General features: G+C 44.5%; 1 protein-coding gene across 3 annotated transcripts in view; it reads left to right on the top strand.

Annotated features, from left to right (window-relative positions):
- Positions 1–17,815, top strand: part of GRIA3 (glutamate ionotropic receptor AMPA type subunit 3) — a 1,208,798-nt gene that overhangs the window by 837,475 nt on the left and 353,508 nt on the right. For all 3 annotated transcript variants that reach the window (XR_013610694.1, XM_078688743.1, XM_078688742.1), the window contains exon 8: positions 13,590–13,694. Coding sequence is in view for 2 of the 3 variants with exons in the window: in XM_078688743.1 (XP_078544869.1) it covers positions 13,590–13,694 (105 nt within the window). In the remaining variant the exon portion in view is untranslated. The remainder of the gene's footprint in view (positions 1–13,589; positions 13,695–17,815) is intronic.

Genomic DNA, 17,815 nt, shown 5'->3' on the forward strand with positions numbered 1-17,815 from the left:
TAGTGCATGGAGGCGCAGGGAAACTGACGCATCTGTAAAGATGCGTCAGTTTCTTGTAAATCTGCCCCATTGTGTTTAGTAAGAGATACACTCTTCTTAATATTGCTTCGCCAGCTATAAAACCCCCTCTCTTACTTTTTTGCCTAGGGATAAAGTGTAAAATCTTAAGGTTTATTTTGTGCTAATGGTAATGAATACTAAGGTGAAGCAGGCAAAAAAGAACAATACATTGTACTGAACAAGCTTGAAAACAAACATCTATGCCATGCTGCCTTTTGTCAGAGTTATCCTTATTGGGATGTAGTCAACAACATCAGCACTTTATTAGACTTTTGTAAAAAAACATAAAAGTCAATATTATAAATATCCAAAATTCACCATTCCTATGTTTCATCTACCATAGATTAGACTTCTTCATTAAAATACACATGATTAAAAATGCAAGCAAATACGAAAAAGAAGGGAAACCAAAGTAGCCTTGCGCCCATGCCTGATCCACCCTCAGTGATTAGTCACAGCTTGACTGCAGATTTTAAAAAACTAATAACATGCAATACCATACTCCCTGAAAGCATTGATAAAAAAGTAAAAGCAGAATGCACCTGTCTAAAATTTGCCTTTTTTATAATGGGGATGATATAGGTCTCCCTCGGTACCTCATAGTAGCTAAAAAAACATTAAAAAGTGGAGCGTATTCTGTGGAGACTTGTCGTTGCAGCCATAGGGCAACAGGATCTCACCTTTATTTCTCCCATGTGGGTGGGCGAGGAGAAGATGGAATAAATCAAAGCGGAACCTGGTCAGTAAAAAGCGGTTGTAAGACAGCGGGAACCCTAGGAGATATGGATCCGTAAATAGAACAGTTTTCAAAATGATACATCTACATACACTGGCCTTCCTTAGCTCCCGCTCTTCCATATCTGCCTCTTGTTGTCCAAAAAAAGCCTCCTTGGCACACACCAGGTCCTTCCTGCTGATTAATTCCTGGTTGATAAAGAGAACAGCTCTTCCTAGACTCCTAAATCCTTCTCGTATGTATTTAAGCCAGGGAATATAATAAACATGTTCACAGGCTAAACAGTCCTTTAGGATCTCTTTGTTTAAGGAAGTCCCGTTACCTATCTATATTTAGATCAAAAGGGAAAGGGGGCGAAAAGACAACAGGTCCAACAGATAGGACATTCCCAGCTCTTCGTGTACTATAAAAGTTGAGGTTCCCTGAGGTACACTTAAGAGCCGTCTCAGGAAGTTATTTTCTTTTTTTTTTGTAACTCTTTTTATTGTTAAATAAAAACATGAAAAAACAAACAAGGCAATAGAACAATATACTCGGGCGTGCACTCAAGGAGGACAGGAAATGCATTACAATACAATACAGGAGTTATTTTACACAGATGAGGGGGTCGGAGGCAGGGAACGCAAAGTCAAAGAACATAAACGCTAAACAACACCAGGAATGTTAGGTCAGGGGGACTGGGGAGGATTAGGTATCTCTGTGAGGGGGGGGCGTACATATATCTCCCCGGTATGAGTTCCAAATTTTCCCCCATTTCCTGGGTCTACCTCGTGCCACATACACAGTCTTCTCCCTAAACATGCACCAATCCATGTTCTCCTTCCATGCCACAACCGTGGGGGGCCTCTGGGAGCCCCACAGCTGTGCAATGTCTCTCTTAGCAATCATATTACCAAGGGTCGCCCATCGTATCTGTGACACATCATAGTCATTCGGCTCCCATACATTCAACAAACACCGTCGGGCTTCAGGCAACATCGCCACACCCGTTACCTCATTCATCACCTCATGTATGCAATTCCAGAAAAGCACCATCTCAGGACATTCCCAAATTATGTGGAGAAAGGTACCAAGCAGACCACATCCGCGTTTACATAATCCATCCGTCGAATAACCCATACGAATCAAGCGTGTGCCGGTAACATAAATCCGATGTAAAATCTTAAGCTGGACAAGGCGAAGAAGGGCCGGGATCACAACCTCCTTGGGTGAGGATATCGCCGATTGCCAGTCCTCGTCGTCTAATTCTATACCATCTGCAATCCAGACCGCCCTAAGGTGCTCGAGCAGGCTCAAGCGATCATTGATCATTTTCTTGTATATCAGAGAAATGGTGCAATCTGGCACATGACCATCTAGTATACGATCTTCGAGGGGGGAGGACTCCGGAATGTCGCTACCCATGGGAAAAACCGAACTCAGCGCATGGTGAATCTGGGCATAGCGGAAGAATTCCCTATCACTTAGTTTGTATTCTATATTCAGTTCTGCGAAAGTCTTTATCCTGCCCTTTACCCAGAGATCGCCCACTCTACAGATACCAATCATGTCCCATTTCTCAAATCCTTTCGTCTTCCACAGGCAACCTAATCTCGCAGATGCATAAAGCGGCGTCGCACGGGTCAGTCGATCCCTCCATCCCATGGCCGCAGTCGCACAATGCCACACTCGTACTGCTATCTTGGTGGGTCCCGAAAGCTGTGTTCGAGAAGATCCAGAATAGAGTGCCCTGTTATAATCACCACCCGGTAGCAGCCACTTATCCATTTCGAACGCTGGATTCAAAGCCGGGCCATACATCCCATGGTTGATTGCTGCAAGCTGGGAAGCCCAATAATATCGCCTGATATCCGAAAGTGCAATACCGCCATCATACCAGGGAAGTGTTAACTTTGGAAGAGTGATACGCGAACGCCCGTCCCATATCAACTGTCTTTGTAAAGTCTCCACCTCCCGAAAATACCTTGCCGGAATGACGTCGAGGGTATTTTGGAGTGCGTATAAAAACCACGGCAAGGACATCATTTTAAAAAGAGCTGCTCGCCCAAGAGGAGATAACGGCAACTTACGCCAACCCACTACGTCAGATCGTAAACGTTGAAGCGGAGGAAGCAAATTACGTTCATAGCGAACCGCAGGGTCCAATGTTATAAAGACTCCCAGATATTTAAAACCCGTCTGTGTCACCTGGATAGGACATCCACGCGGCAGGAGAGGGACGCCGCCGGCGAGCACCTATATGTGAGACTTGGTCCAGTTAATTACGAGGCCGGAGTTTCTTCCAAACGAATTAAGCACATCAAATAATACATTCAACGATTTTTGAGGCGACGTGAGATACAACAAAATATCGTCCGCATAGAGCGATATGCGGTCCTCAAAGTCCGGAGTCCATTGTATGCCTCTCATCGAAGGCTCCCACCGTATCCAGGCAGCAAGAGGTTCCAAGGCAAGGGCAAAGAGAAGTGGGGACAGCGGGCAACCCTGCCGCGTACCTCTCCCAAGAACAAAGGGCCTGGAGACCCGACCGTTTACCACAACCTGTGCCAATGGTTCCTCATACAGAAGTTTTACCCAACCAATGAAACCAGGGCCAAAACCAAATTTCGCAAGAGCAGCCCAGAGATATGGCCATTCGACTGTATCAAAGGCCATCGTGGCGTTCAAGGAAGCCAAGATGGCCAGTTCACGCAGTGATGTCGCCCTCGCGAGAACACCATGTAAGCGCCGCAAATTCAATGCTGTTGTGCAATGTGGAATGAAACCAGACTGATCCGGATGAATTAAGTCACTGACTACCTTTATCAAGCGGTTTGCGAGCAACTTAGCAAGGATCTTAGGCTCAGCATTAAGGAGCAAGATAGGCCTGTAAGACGCACAGCGGTCCCGTGGCTTCCCCTCCTTATGGATCACCACGATGGTCACAAGACGCTGATCACGAGGAAGGGAGCCAATTTCTCGCGATGCTAAGAACATATCACGGAGATACGGTGCCAGCGTGTCAGGGCGCAACTTGTAAAGTTCGATGGGAAGACCATTAGGGCCCATAGCTTTCCCGGAGCGAATAGAGCGGATAGCGAGAGCCACCTCGTCAACCGAGGGCGCAGCATCCATGAAGTCCCTGTCTGACTCCGACAAACGAGGCAACGCAACATCTCGTAACAGCAAATGAGAGTCTTCCTCAGATAATACACATCCCGAAAATATTCAGCAAAGCACTCAACAATGCCAACAGGGTCAGTCACTCGCATGCCATCAGGTCTCTCAATCACTGGAAACACACGACTTGCCCTCTCCTTTCTGTCTAGCCATGCAATCAGTTTCCCAGCCTTGTCGCCCACATCATACAGTCGTCCCTGCTGTTCTCTACCCATCGTTTTAGCTGCATCTGTAACCAGGGCCTTATACTCAAGTTCTTGAGACTTAGAACATGAAGCGCATCTTGAGTAACACTCCGCTCCAAAGCACTTTCCAACTCAATAATTTCAGTCTCAAGGCGGACTACCGCCTCATATCTGCTTTTCTTGGCGCACCCAATTAACGACAGTGCCTGCCCCCGGATGACCGTCTTAAATGCTTCCCACAGGGAAACAGGAGAGGACACAGACCCCACATTCTCAACAAAGTACAGATCCTAAGACTTAATCAGTTCAGTTCGGGTTTTAGGGTTATGGAGGTACCATGGATTAATCGGGGCCACCCTTCCCTCAGCACCCACATTCATATTTATCTGAAACCACAGAGGGGAGTGGTCCGATATGCCTCGAGCCAGATGTCTGATCTCCCCAATTGACGAGGACTGGGCAGTCGGCATCAAAACATAGTCCAACCTGGAAAGACTACCATGTGCACCGGAATGGAAAGTGTACTGTGTCTGTCCTGGATGCATCAATCTCCAACAGTCTACAAGTCCCAGTGCTTCCAAGAAACCACCCAACCAAGACTGCACTCTCGTAAGATCTCTGGGGGGGGTAGCGATCCTCCCTCCCGGAGACGACTGAGTTGAAGTCTCCACCCAGTATCAGGACACCATTCGGGAGCCCCAAAACTACTCGTCCCAAATAGGCAAAAGTAGTGGTCTGTTAGCCAGGTGGGACGTACACCGAGAGCAACGAGATAGTTTTTCCCTCCAACCTACCAGTGAGGGCAACATAACGCCCCCTAGTATCCAGAACTATGTCATCGATTTCCAGGGGAAGAGAGTTCCTGACCAGTATACCCACCCCTCTAGAACTAATGGTGAACCCAGAATGTGCAGCGAGACGATATCCCCGCCTGTTCATAGCGTAACAAGCGTTTCCAATCAAGTGAGTCTCTTGCAGTAACACTACATCAGGGGAGAGGCGTCGCAACGTTTGTAAGACTACCCCCTCTTTATCCGGTCCCCCAAATTTATTTATTTATTTATTTTTAGGATTTATTAAGCGCAAACAATTGCCCGCAGGCATCTCGGCGCTGTATTGTATTACTCTCCTGTATGATGTTGGGAATATTTTCAGAGGTTAAATAGCCAGGTTTTCAATTTCTTCCTGAAGGACATTAAATTTGGACTTGATCTTATGGTTTGTGGAAGGGTATTCCACAATCTTGGGGCGGCAACCAGGAAACGTCTGTCTCCCCAGTTGACCAGCCTGGTCCGTGGCACTACCAGGTCATTCTGTCCTGCTGATCGTAGCATTCGTGTGGGAGTGTATGGGACAAGATGGTCGCGCAGGAATTGAGGTGCTTGATGGTGTAGTGACTTGTAGACGATACATAACGTCTTAAATTTAATTCGGTTCCTAACAGGAAGCCAGTGGAGACTCCTCAGAGATTCTTGTATTGGCTTAAATTTCGGAATGTTAAGGAGAAGTCTGGCTGCCGCATTCTGGATTGTTTGCATTTTCTTAATTATCCTGACTTGTGCATTTGCAAACAAGCCATTGCAATAGTCCAGTGCTGATAGAACCAAAGCGCTAACCAGTGTCTTGCCCACATTAGTAGGGAGGAAAGGAAGGATCTTCCTGACCAGACGTAACTTATAGAATGCCGTGGAAGCCGTCTGATTGGCGTGAGCCATGAAATTAAGCTTGTCATCGAAGATGACCCCCAGATTTCTCACTTTCGTGACTGGTTTGGGTACGGCTCCAAAAGATGATGGCCACCAAGATGGGGACCAGCTAGGGCTAAGCTGGCCAAATGTGACCACCTCGGTTTTGTCAGAATTTAATTTCAGACAGTTTGCCGACATCCATTTTCCAATGGCCAGCATACCTGTCTTGAAATTTTCCGCCACTGTTTCCCCATCGTTTCTGACAGCCAGTATCAGCTGAGTATCGTCCGCATATGAGGTAAGGTTCATCCCATGCGCTTTGATGGTGTTAGCGAGGTCCGACACATATATATTAAATAGTGTCGGACTAAGGGATGAACCTTGAGGTACCCCACATGGCAGTGATAACTCAGCGGATTCAAACTGTCCCAGTATAACTGCCTGGGTTCTCTCTGCTAAAAAAGACGCTAGCAGATCTTTTGCTAGGCCTTGCACACCCATCTTTTTGACACGGTTGACTAGGATCTTATGGTCAACCGTGTCGAAAGCAGCCGATAAATCTAAGAGCACCAACAGTGCTGTGCCACCTTGGTCTCTGATTAGTCGAATGTCATCTGCTGCTTTGATGAGTGCTGTTTCCGTTCCATGATATTTGCGGAATCCAAATTGTGTTTCGTCGAGCAGATGGTGTTGCTCGATGAATTCCGTAAGTTGAATATTCATGACTTTTTCAACTATCTTAGCAAGGAAAGGTAAGTTCGCTATAGGCCTATAGTTTTTGAGTTCTGCTTTGTCCAAGCCGGGTTTTTTCAGGAGGGGTTTGAGTAGAGTTTTTTTTAGCTGGTTTGGAAAAGTGCCTGTGCGGAACATGAGATTGCTTATTTGGGTAATAACTGGAATGACCGTATCCATTATTGAACGCAGAGTATTTAAAGGGCAGGGATCCAAAGTTGATCCAGATTTAATAGTTTTGATAATATCCTGAATGTGAGCTTCTGTGACCTCAGAAAAACAAGAAAAATTATTACTTGGAGATGGAGTATTTATTTTCTCAAGGCATTGGTTATCACCTAGGTTGAAGGCTGAAAATATGTTGTTCACTTTGCTAAAAAAGAATGACGCCAGTGAATCACAGAAATCTTGTGAACAAGGGGGGTTGAGGTCTGGGGCGCATCCCGCAAGATGTTTAGTTATTTCAAAGAGCTTTTTGTTCGAGTTTTTTGCGCTCTCAATTTGCTCAGTGTAAAACTTCTTTTTTGTCTCTATAATCAGAAGTTTATATTGGATTAACAATTCCTTGTACACTACCTTATCCTCGTTATCATACTGTTTCCTCCAAATTCTCTCTTTGTTTCTGCATTGTTGTTTTAGTTTTTTAAGCTCCTCAGTGTACCATGGTGCTGAGGGGGATCTTCTATTCCTGGACATTCTTTTTTCAGGTACCAGTTTATTGGCCGCCTGACCCACCCATATGTGATATTGTTCAATAGCGGTTTCTGGATCAATAGCCCATGTGGGTGTAGAGTTCTGTAACGCCTCCTTAAAACTGGGAATATTGACATCTTTCCAGACCTTGAACCATTCTCGTTTGGGAGGGGGTGAGGTGGCCGTTGATGTTTTATTAATTAATATTGTGGCCAATACCAGGTGATGATCGGACCAAGTCATTGGTAAGACATCAGTCACTAGTATATTCTCCAGGTTGGTAAAGATACCATCTAAGGTGTGGCCTGCATTATGAGTGGGTCCTTTCACCAACTGAGCTAGACCAAAAACCTCCATTTCAGATAGCAATGAAGTAGTATCCTTATCTTCGCTACATTCCAAATGGAAATTAAAATCACCTAACAGAGTCACAGATTTATCAATGGCTGTAGTTTCTAGGAAAGTGAGTATCTCCGTGAGGAATTCCGACCGCGATTCTGGTCTTCTATATAGTAGTACACCTTTAAAATTGTGTGAGGGGGACAGATAGATGTCGAATTGAAGCGCCTCACAAGCCGTTGAAGGAATGGCAGTGGTACGAATTTTAAAAGAGTCACGGGCTATTATAGCAACCCCACCGCCTCTTTTACCAATTCTATCTAGCCTATAGGACTTGAAACCTTGTGGAACAGCTATTACAAGGTCCGGGTCAGAGGCTTTATCCAGCCAGGTCTCCGTCAGGAACATTATATCTATGTTCCTGTCGATGAGTACATCGGCTACCTCTTGCCTATGTTTGGCTAGTGAGCGCACGTTAATGAGGGCTATCGTGAACCCTTGGTTTATCTGGATCGAGTTTTCACTACCTGCTCTTTTGTTTAATAGGGGAATGGACATTTGACAGTGATTACAGTCCAGTACAATTTTAGATGATATAGAATCAAGGCTATACCTTATGCATTTTTCCATAACTTGTGGGCGGAGATCAATCAGCGCGGAGCGTGGGTAAGTTGTGGTGCTTACACGAGCAATCTGGCCAGGGGGGGTGGCCCTAGGCCCGTGTCCGGCGCAGACGGGCGCAGACGGGCTTGCCTTTGGCGCGCCTTCGGCGCGCCGCCGGCGCGCCCGCTGCGCCCGCCCGCTGCGCGGACGGGAAGGTAGTCTGTTTATATCCATCCAAGAAGGAGGGAGGAGGGTGGAGGGGCGGAGATCAGTCCCGCGATCCTTCCCCAGGCCAAGATGGCGCCTAAAGATTGTCTAGTGGTGCCTGGCGCCTAGCAACAGTGGCGCTGCCGGACACGAGGGGGGGCCCTGGAGCGATGTGAGTCTCGCTCTAGGTGGGGGCTGCTAAAAAAGCTCCTGATTAAAATATTAACAATGTTTAAAAAACGAGTGTCTTTTTCGTTCAAATAACACCCAATCACAACCAATAAATGCTCAGCGCGCAAGGGAGCGCAAAGAACCCCCGGCTATCCGCCTCAAACCATTTACATTCCAGCATAGTAGCCTCAGCCCCCTACCCCCCATCCCAACCGTAGATGATCTGCCACCTCATGTTGAACACAACACCCAGGTCCAAAATTGAAACAATCCGTTGCCTTGAAAAAGAATGGAACACACCCAACACACTCCCCCCTTCCCCCCAGCAGTACCCCGGTACAACTCCCCCCACCCTGCACCCCTGCGTAGACTCAAAAGCCACCCCAACTTGCAGTGTGCCTGTCGCCCTAACAAGAACTAATCTACACAAAGTAACCCAGAGGAGGAAAGGGTCCCTTTCACCCCCGCCACCTCCGGGTGTATATTTCAAAGCATACGATCATAAAAGTCAGCAAACCGCAGTTGTCTATTGTACTCATTGTCCGGAACTCGGGTTCCATCGCTCATTCTTGTTCCAACAGGCCACCTTCAGCTCCACCTGAATGTTCCGTGCGGTCGCGCCGGGTAGGCAACGTATCCAGCCAGTCACTCACCCCCTCGGGGCGATCAAAAAAGAGCGTCCGATCATCATACTCAACACGCAAACGGGCCGGGAAATGCATCGCATACTTCAAGTCCATATCTCTGAGTCACCTCTTCACCCCCTGAAATCCCATCCTTTGCTTCTGAGCGGATTGGGAAAAGTCTGGGTAGAAATTCACCGTGGCGTTTTCAAACTGCGTAGGGCCGCCCATCCGTGAAGCCTGCAAAATGGCGTCTCAGTCCCTGAAATGAAAAATTCTGGCGATGATCGGCCCCGGGGGGAATCCCGGCTTCGCCTTCCCTCCCGGTACTCTGTGTGCACGTTCCACCGCGAAGAATTTACTCAGTCCCTTGGGGGTGAGGTGATTGAGGATGAGGTCTTCGACAAGGAGATCAGTGGTCAGTGTTCCAGAGTTTTCAGGGACCCCAATAATACGTACATTATTGCGCCTTGCTCGACCCTCAAAATCCTCCAGTCGACGAGCAAAGAGATCGTTGGAGGATCTCAAATTGCGAACTTCTGTCTGCAAGTCGGACATATCCGTCGTGAGGCTGGAGGTCTTCAAGTCTAAGGATTTTACCTTCTCATTAGTCTCCGCTAAATCTGTTCTGATGAGATTGACGTCAATGGCCACGGTGTCAAGCTTCAGGGCCAGAGCCTCGTATTGCTGGCCGATGGATGTCTTGATACTAGCAATAGCGCCCACGACGTCTTGCAGTGTTAAATCCGCCAACACAGTAGGTCCGTCAGTTGCCTCCTCCCGGGCTCTGGGTGTACCACCGGGGGACCCCCTGGGTTGAGTATAATGATCCATAACATTTGTTTGAGTTGCACCCCCCCGGAAAGCGGTCTTGACTTTCCGTTTCTCACCATCGGGCTTGCCTGTCATGGTGGGCTGTGTGCCCCGAAGGGGCGCCTGAGATCTGGTCAAAATGGCTCCTCCGAATTCACCCACGAGGTCACCAGAGACAGATTGAGCCAGTGTATTGCCGCAGCCACGCACTTGTTGTTCCCAGGCCTATGTGGAAGTCACGGGATCCAGTTGCGCCCAGCGTTGGTCCCGGGGAAGAGCAATACCAGTTAGCAAAAACAAAACCGAAAGTCAACTCCGGGCCGAGGCCTGAACCCCCCTAGCCGATGTTGTTGAAGTACTGCCTGGGCACAGTAACAACTCGAGGCCCGGGTGTCTCCACGGGATAGGCCGCAAAGGTTCGAAGTGTCGTAGCTTAGGAACCCGAAGTCCAAATCAATTTCTGAAAGCAGCTATTATATCAGCTGGGCCGCGTCATCAAAACCTATCTTCGTATTCAGGATATAATTCAGGATAGATGCGGGAGGCGGCGAGGGTCTCGGGAGCCCTGTGCTCACGCGGCCATCTCGGCTGCGCGCGAAGCCCCTCCTCCAGGAAGTTATTTTCAACTCTTTGGAGCTTGTCATGAGCGATATAATCCCAGATTTCACTACCGTACGTCACCTGTGCGATGCACCTGGCTCTGTAAATCTGCAGTAGTGATTCTATTGTTTTTTTGACCAAACGAAAGGCAAAGTTGGCAAAAGCAGTGTTAGCCTGTACAAATTCCCCCTGCTTTCTGCTTTCTAATGGTCCCCAGTTTAACTTGAAATCCAGCTTAATCCGCTGGTAAGAACATGCACTGGTTTTTGGGACTAAAAAAGACTCAACCTTAAAGTTAAAAGACTTCCTTGAGCTATGTCCCACCTGCATCAAAAATGCATTAGAGTCATTGGCCAACAGGTCCCGGTCTTCCATAAATGTCATGAAGGAGCTATGGAGAGTTTGCAGCACCCTCGCGGTCCGGGCGTAAGGACAGCGTCATCAGAATGCAATAATACCGGCAGGCCATGCCGTCCCACCTGGGTGAAGTCCAGCTTTATACCCACTAATATCTTCTGCAGGATTTTTATATATAAATTAAAATAAAAAGGGGCCAATATGCAATCCTGACGAACCCCTCTCTGAATTGGAAACTGCTGGGTCACCTTGCATTCTTCAGTGTAACATACCTCCGCTTTGGTGTCCCTATGCAGGTCTCATAAAAACAGGAAAATGTCTTTATCCAACAAGGTTTCCCATAGCTTACTTCAATTCGTGCGATCAAAGGCGGAGAACAGGTTTAAGAAGGCCAGATAAATGGTGCTAGGGTGGGCAACTGGGTACTTGTTAAGAATCATAAACAAATTCAAGCATCGGTCCACTGTTGACCTCCCCAGATAAAAACCATATTGGATGTCTGCTAAGATATACTAATGTCAACTGCCTAGGAATGGCCAAAAAAGAACTGTTCTTTCTTCAGAAAAATTAGAATGTTGGATTCCACTTGTCATTTGGCCTTGCGAAAACCATATATCCTTAGCTTAGAATGCCCATCTCTGGCATCCATGAGATGCAAGAATTACCTTTACATGCTTCTGTCAGACTTTATTTAAAGGGAGAATGGGACCACCAACCAATAATTCATAGAACAAAGTTATACTCGACTCAACTTGAAAAACAAAGTATTTTCAGATCCCCATGGTAGTGGGCCACAAATGCATGAGTCTGATAGTGAAATGTTCTTGTCGGAGAACTGAAAAGAGAAACACAATTTGAAAAAATACAATATGAATTGAATAGCTAATTATGCTAGATTACTCAAGCCTTTGATTACCACTTGTCAGTTCCTAAGGATCTATACTTTTTTAGTAATGCATTTTATAAAGTAGTTATCTAGCTACACATGTACATCTAGGTGAGGTCACTGGGTATCATTAGAAGCAATGGCCTATCATGGCAGTAGTACGCTGATAGCATACATTACTATGTGTCAGTAACCATCAGTCCAAAGACGTTTCTCAAATGATTTGTTGTGGTTAGATAGGCATGTGAAATAAAAGTTGATGAAACTTGGCCATACATGTTTTAGATGATAATATTACGTTCTAATTCCTGATTGGCTGGGGCAATTAAAGCAAGAATCTTCAAACAAACACCCATTTTGCCATATATAAGTGTACTGACAGTAAGACTGCTTCCATCTCTTAGAACTAAAAACAACTGACTTCTGTATAAAAGTTAATCCCTTTCTACTAAGGAAATTGGTAATATTCAAAATTTCATTTTGTCCTAACTAAAGGCCCCAATTGTGTGAACAATTACCAGCTCCAATGCTAAAATAAGTCTTTTTCTTTAAACATGTTACACAGCTCTCTCAAACTCTACACTGGCATCTTCCTGTAGCTTTTAGAGTAAACACCAAGATAGCTGTGTTAGATTACAACGTCTCACAGATGTTGCAAGTCCTTCTGCAAAAGCATGAACAAAACTGTTTCTTATATTTTCAAAACCTACTTCCAATCTGGCCACTGCTCCACACTAAAATGAATAGGGAAAGTGGCACCGGCACCACAGAGCACTCCCACCGTCTTTAATATTAGTATGAGTATTGACTCCAAAATTTCCTATTGGATCCCTGTATAGCCCACTCATCAACCTTACGGGTTATTGTGCGAAAAGTGTAATAGCAACATTCATCTGTATAGCCAGCCATATTTGAATCAGGCTCTTCTCTGGTTTTCTGTGTGTATATTTGGACAGCGTCTGACTCAAACCTGGCCACTTCGTGGGCACGGACTTCTATAGCATGTGTCCATTGGTGAGATGCACAAATATTATTTGACAATATTGCATATGATAAACCGTATAAAGCAGAGTGGATGATTGCATGTTGTGTTAGGAACCAAGTGGTAGAAAGTTGCCAACCACTACAAATTACTTATGGCCTTTTCCTCTTTTTGGGGCCTGGTAATGTGAGTCGCCTGTAAGTTAACCCATTACCTTGGCTAGTAAATTTTCTATGAACCTGCAGTAAAGTTTTTCCAACACTGTGGGGCTCATTGTCGTTACACATTTCATTCAGGTGTATTTGTGTGTTAATTTTCCAATATTTTCGAATGTTCCGATTCTCGTCCTGTATGAGTCATCAAATGGAAGGTCCATCACTATTTTTCTAAACCGTTAACTATGATTCCCAAGATACCAGGTCATTTTTGTTTGACAAATGTATTTTACCATATATGCCTAAAAGTGTATGTTATGTTTGTCTTTGGTATACAAGAAATGCCTTTATCCAGTCGAACTTTTAAGTAGCTGAACTTTGTGACATGCTATAACTTCTTTGAGATTTTCATGTGCATCATTGCAGTTTAATGATTAGGCACTGAACTGTAGTTTAATTTGCTAATCTCACTGGTCGAGCGACTTTATTAATTGCAAGCATCATATGAACATGTAATCGAATGTGATATCTGTCTAGCCTGGCACTTTAATTAGGGTGATAAATGTTTACATTTTTAATTGATTTTAATTTACCTTCAAGGTGCAAGTACAAGGGATGACCGGAAATATCCAGTTTGACACCTATGGGCGTAGAACAAATTATACGATTGACGTGTATGAAATGAAAGCCGCCCAAGCAAGAAAAGTAAGTGCCAAAACCATGTACTTTTAATTAATGAGATATGATGATATTTGGATAATATCGTTTCCAGAATGGGTAGTAGGTAATTTAATAGACTTTAGGAGCACAGCAATCCTGAATATGGGGAAACATCCTTTACACGTTTCAACGCAGTGCTGTTACGACGCGTCCTTTACAACGCAAGTCGTAACCACGACTTGCGCTGGAGGGCGCTACAGGATTAGGAATAGTATATTTACTATTCCAACACCTTCCCTAGTGTCCACAGGGACTGGTGTTAGAATAGTAAATGATACTATTCTCGATCCACGCCCCCAACGCAAGTCGTTGTCACGACTTGCGTTGTAAAAGACGCGTTGTGACTGTACGCGTCGTACCGTCATACATCCCTGAATATGCATCAATATGATATCATCCTTTGATCAGTCTTTAAAACCACTGTCAATCATCTATAAATCTAAACAAAGATGTACTGGCCAGCTACAGTGACGCTAGGACCAGCTATTGGAAGGTGCTTTTTACAGTCCTTATGGGCTGTTTTGCAACCCCTGTAATTTAGGACACTTGCCTTCCTATTTCCCTTAATTATGCCTTTAGTTTCTGATCGCTTCAGGCCTTGTTTGTGGGTGTTTCCTCGCAATCACTGGCCTGTCATGTGGATCAAAGATTGTGTGTTGGCATTTAATATGTGCCATAGAGGGTCAAAGGTTAATCCGGTACGTGTAAGTTAGATGCTTTGGTGCTCGAACATCAAGGAGACCTTGCACTATGACTGCACTTTCCCCACTCTCTGCCCTCACAGCCAGGGCCGGACTGGCCATACCAGGCATCATGGATTTCCCTGGGATGCTGGAAGGGTGGGGGCCAGTTTTGCAGCTTTGGGGGCCATGTTTGTGACAGTGGGCTTGTTTTGCAGTGGTGCTTCAATATTGGTCCCCAGTTACAAAAGTAGCAGTGCTTCACACTTGTACTCCCGTACCTACCCCACCCCACCTGGGCTGGGCTGTCAAAATTGCCAGGGCTGCTTTGGGTTCCCAGTCCAGTCCAGCCCTGCTCACAGCTCACTCCCATATCCTTTCCCTGAATGAAAGGTACCAGTGTTCAATTTATGGAGCATATTTCAAATTGCGTATTACATTTTTGGTACAAATGATGGCTTAGCGAGATTTGTTGCAGATTCAGCAATGCGCATTACAATCAGCAAGTGGGGCACACACGCGTTAAAACAAGCATTGAAGAAGAGACAATATGTCTGGGGTATAACTAAGACTCCCTTTTCATTGATTGGTGTTGATTGTGTGCTTGTGGGGTGGGTGACAGAGTGAATACAAGCATGACTCAATGAGTGGATGAACTACTGCATAAAAGCATGATTGAGTTACAGAGCAAGTGTGTAGATAGATCAATTTACCCACTGCAACGTTCACTAATCTGCCATTTATTTAGCTATTCCATACTGAATCACACCAATCAATTAAGAACCACTTTAGTTCTAAGCTAGACCTGATGGCTTTGTCACCACGAGTTGCCAGGAAAGTCTCGTTCATGATACTTCGTTCTTTGGATAGTATTTTGTTTTTCAACTGCAGCTCGTGAAGTTTTTTCAATGTATGTGTTGTTTTGTCTCCTTAGAGCTGGGGGCTCCATCCTAGCTGTAATTATAGTTACATATGATCAATGAAAATTATCCCTAGCTACTAATATTCTTAGTCTGTAACAGTGACAACATCACACAAGATTACATTCGTTGCTGTCATTTGCAAGATTACTAGCAGTAATCACCTCAGTTCATCAGGCATGATTGCAAGCAGTAGTGTTAATGTTAAAAATGCTTTGTTAAAGTGAACTGCCTCTTTGTGGGCAAAACAGAACAGCCACAGCTGCCCCTGGCACGATGATAATTTTAGTATTAAATCACCCCAGTGCCTCATGATTTATCACTAAAATATCTGCTTTAAATATTTTTTTTTAATTCAGCCATTTTCTCGAAACATCAGCTAATGAGTTCTGAAAATGCACACTTTTCATCTTGAATTTTGGTATAAATATATTCAACCAATGAAAAGCTTCTATTTTAGTAAGTTTAGTTGCACACAGGAGAGCTTCATATAGGTAGCTGGACATCTGCCAGTGGCTAATGAGCTACTTGTTGGAGAAGCCTGCCTTATTTGATGGTGCATTTGAAAAATTCTAGTAATTTAAATGAGAGTTGCTTGTATGCCATTCTCCTCTATTTGTTTATGTATTCTGCACCTGATGTAATATCAGAAAAACAATCAATGCAAGTTTCAAATACCGTCAATATTCACACCTTTAAGCAATTTGTACTCAAAGAGTGCTTCAGAAATAGGTGCACAGGGATTATACACATTTGATATGTCGGCTTTGATTTTGCACTGTAATTAAACAGATTCTATTAAAAAGAGCAATTACTCTGGTGATTTTACACCAAAGAGATAATGTTGTCATAAATGGGCTTTGACATTTTGATAGCAGTAGAAACAACTTCAGACAATGTACAAATCTGAGAAATTCCTTGGATCAATAACAAAATGTGATGGAAAATCCAGGAACCAATGCCTAAAGGGAACTCACCAAACACGCAAACAGTTTAAAAGGGCTGACCAAAAGCCCCTTGGATGTTGTGTGTTGTGCTAACACAAATCCTTACTGGCAGCTAACACTGTGTGCAAGCCAACCTAAAAATTGACCAGCAGGGTTCTAAACTAAAAATCAGGACAGTAGTTAAAGAGCAAAAGCGCTGTTTTTATACCAGAAAGATTTTCTTTTTCAGGGCCATTGTGGAAGGCATCAATAATCAGAGCTTTACTGAGGGATTTTACTCTTTTGTAGGAGAGTTTTAGAATCTGGATGTGAAGCCAGATAATGCCTACTTCTGTTGGTGTGATCTCAGGGCCAGCATTGTTCTATTACCTGTGAGATGTCAACCACCTTCAATGGTGAGTTTACTGCAGAGATAATTTGGCTTTTCAAGATGAAATGTTTGATGGTGATGCATCCAATGATAAATGCAATGCATGCATCCAGATGGTGTCGGTAAAAGACTTGAAGTACTGGGTTAATGCTGACAGATTCCTCTGCCCACCTTGATTAAACACTACTTTAGTGCCTGATTTCATTTGATTTAGAGTCAGGCCTGTCTGATGAAGACTGGCTAGGAGCTCTAAAAATTAATTCTGCATGGTAGCTGACACCAAAGTTCCACCAAGAAAAGGGTGTGGTTGGCAGACTTTCTCAATTTGTTACCAAAACAAAGGAATCTTGATTGAGGGAGTACAAGGTTCCTCTAGTACACATACAAAGGGGGACAATATCGACTATATACCAGTGAGATCCTGCATTGTATCAGGAAACGGAACATATACCTTTGAATGCTGAAATTCCATAGTTTAACTCACCCATTAAGCAGACCAAAAACCAGGGAAATTTGAGTTCAAAAAGTGAAATCCAAAATCAAAGGATAAGCCAATTAATGAGAAACTATAAGACAAAATAAACATTTTATTTTGCGGTAATCTCCTTCACCTTGGTGCATATTCCTGCTAGGAAAATTATGGAAGGATAACCTGTTTTCCAGGGGAAGTACAGAATGTCCACCAGCCAGAAGTGATTTGGGAGGAACTAGATTTGTCCCACTGTCCCTCAGAGTCTACTACAGGTAGATGCAATCATACACCTCAGCCCCATAGTTGGGTGCTAGGCCCATTCTTAAGCCAAGCCATGTTCTATGAAATGTTATAGAATTTACTGGGTTTACTTACATCCCTCAGGACTCTTGCCACTTACAGTTTGTTTGAGAAATACAAAAACTGGTATTCTGAGTTTTTGAGTGTCAAAAGCTGTTTATATGCTTTCTGGACTCTATTTTATTAAGTTATTCACAGTGGACCTGTTGCAAAGTGTCCAGAAATCCAGAGCTGAGGCACTAGAGATTAAAATGATCTTCTTCATGCATAATCTTTCCTGTCCTTAGACACTTATAGGTGAAGAACAGAAGAGAATCAGTGTGTCCCCAATGAAGATTAGTTTGCTCTGGAAAAATAGTACTATTTTATAGAACACCTAGTGGACCATATGCCATTTTATGAAGACCATGAAAATGA

This window comes from Lissotriton helveticus, chromosome 4_1 (assembly GCF_964261635.1).
Source record: "Lissotriton helveticus chromosome 4_1, aLisHel1.1, whole genome shotgun sequence".
NCBI lineage: Eukaryota > Metazoa > Chordata > Amphibia > Caudata > Salamandridae > Lissotriton > Lissotriton helveticus.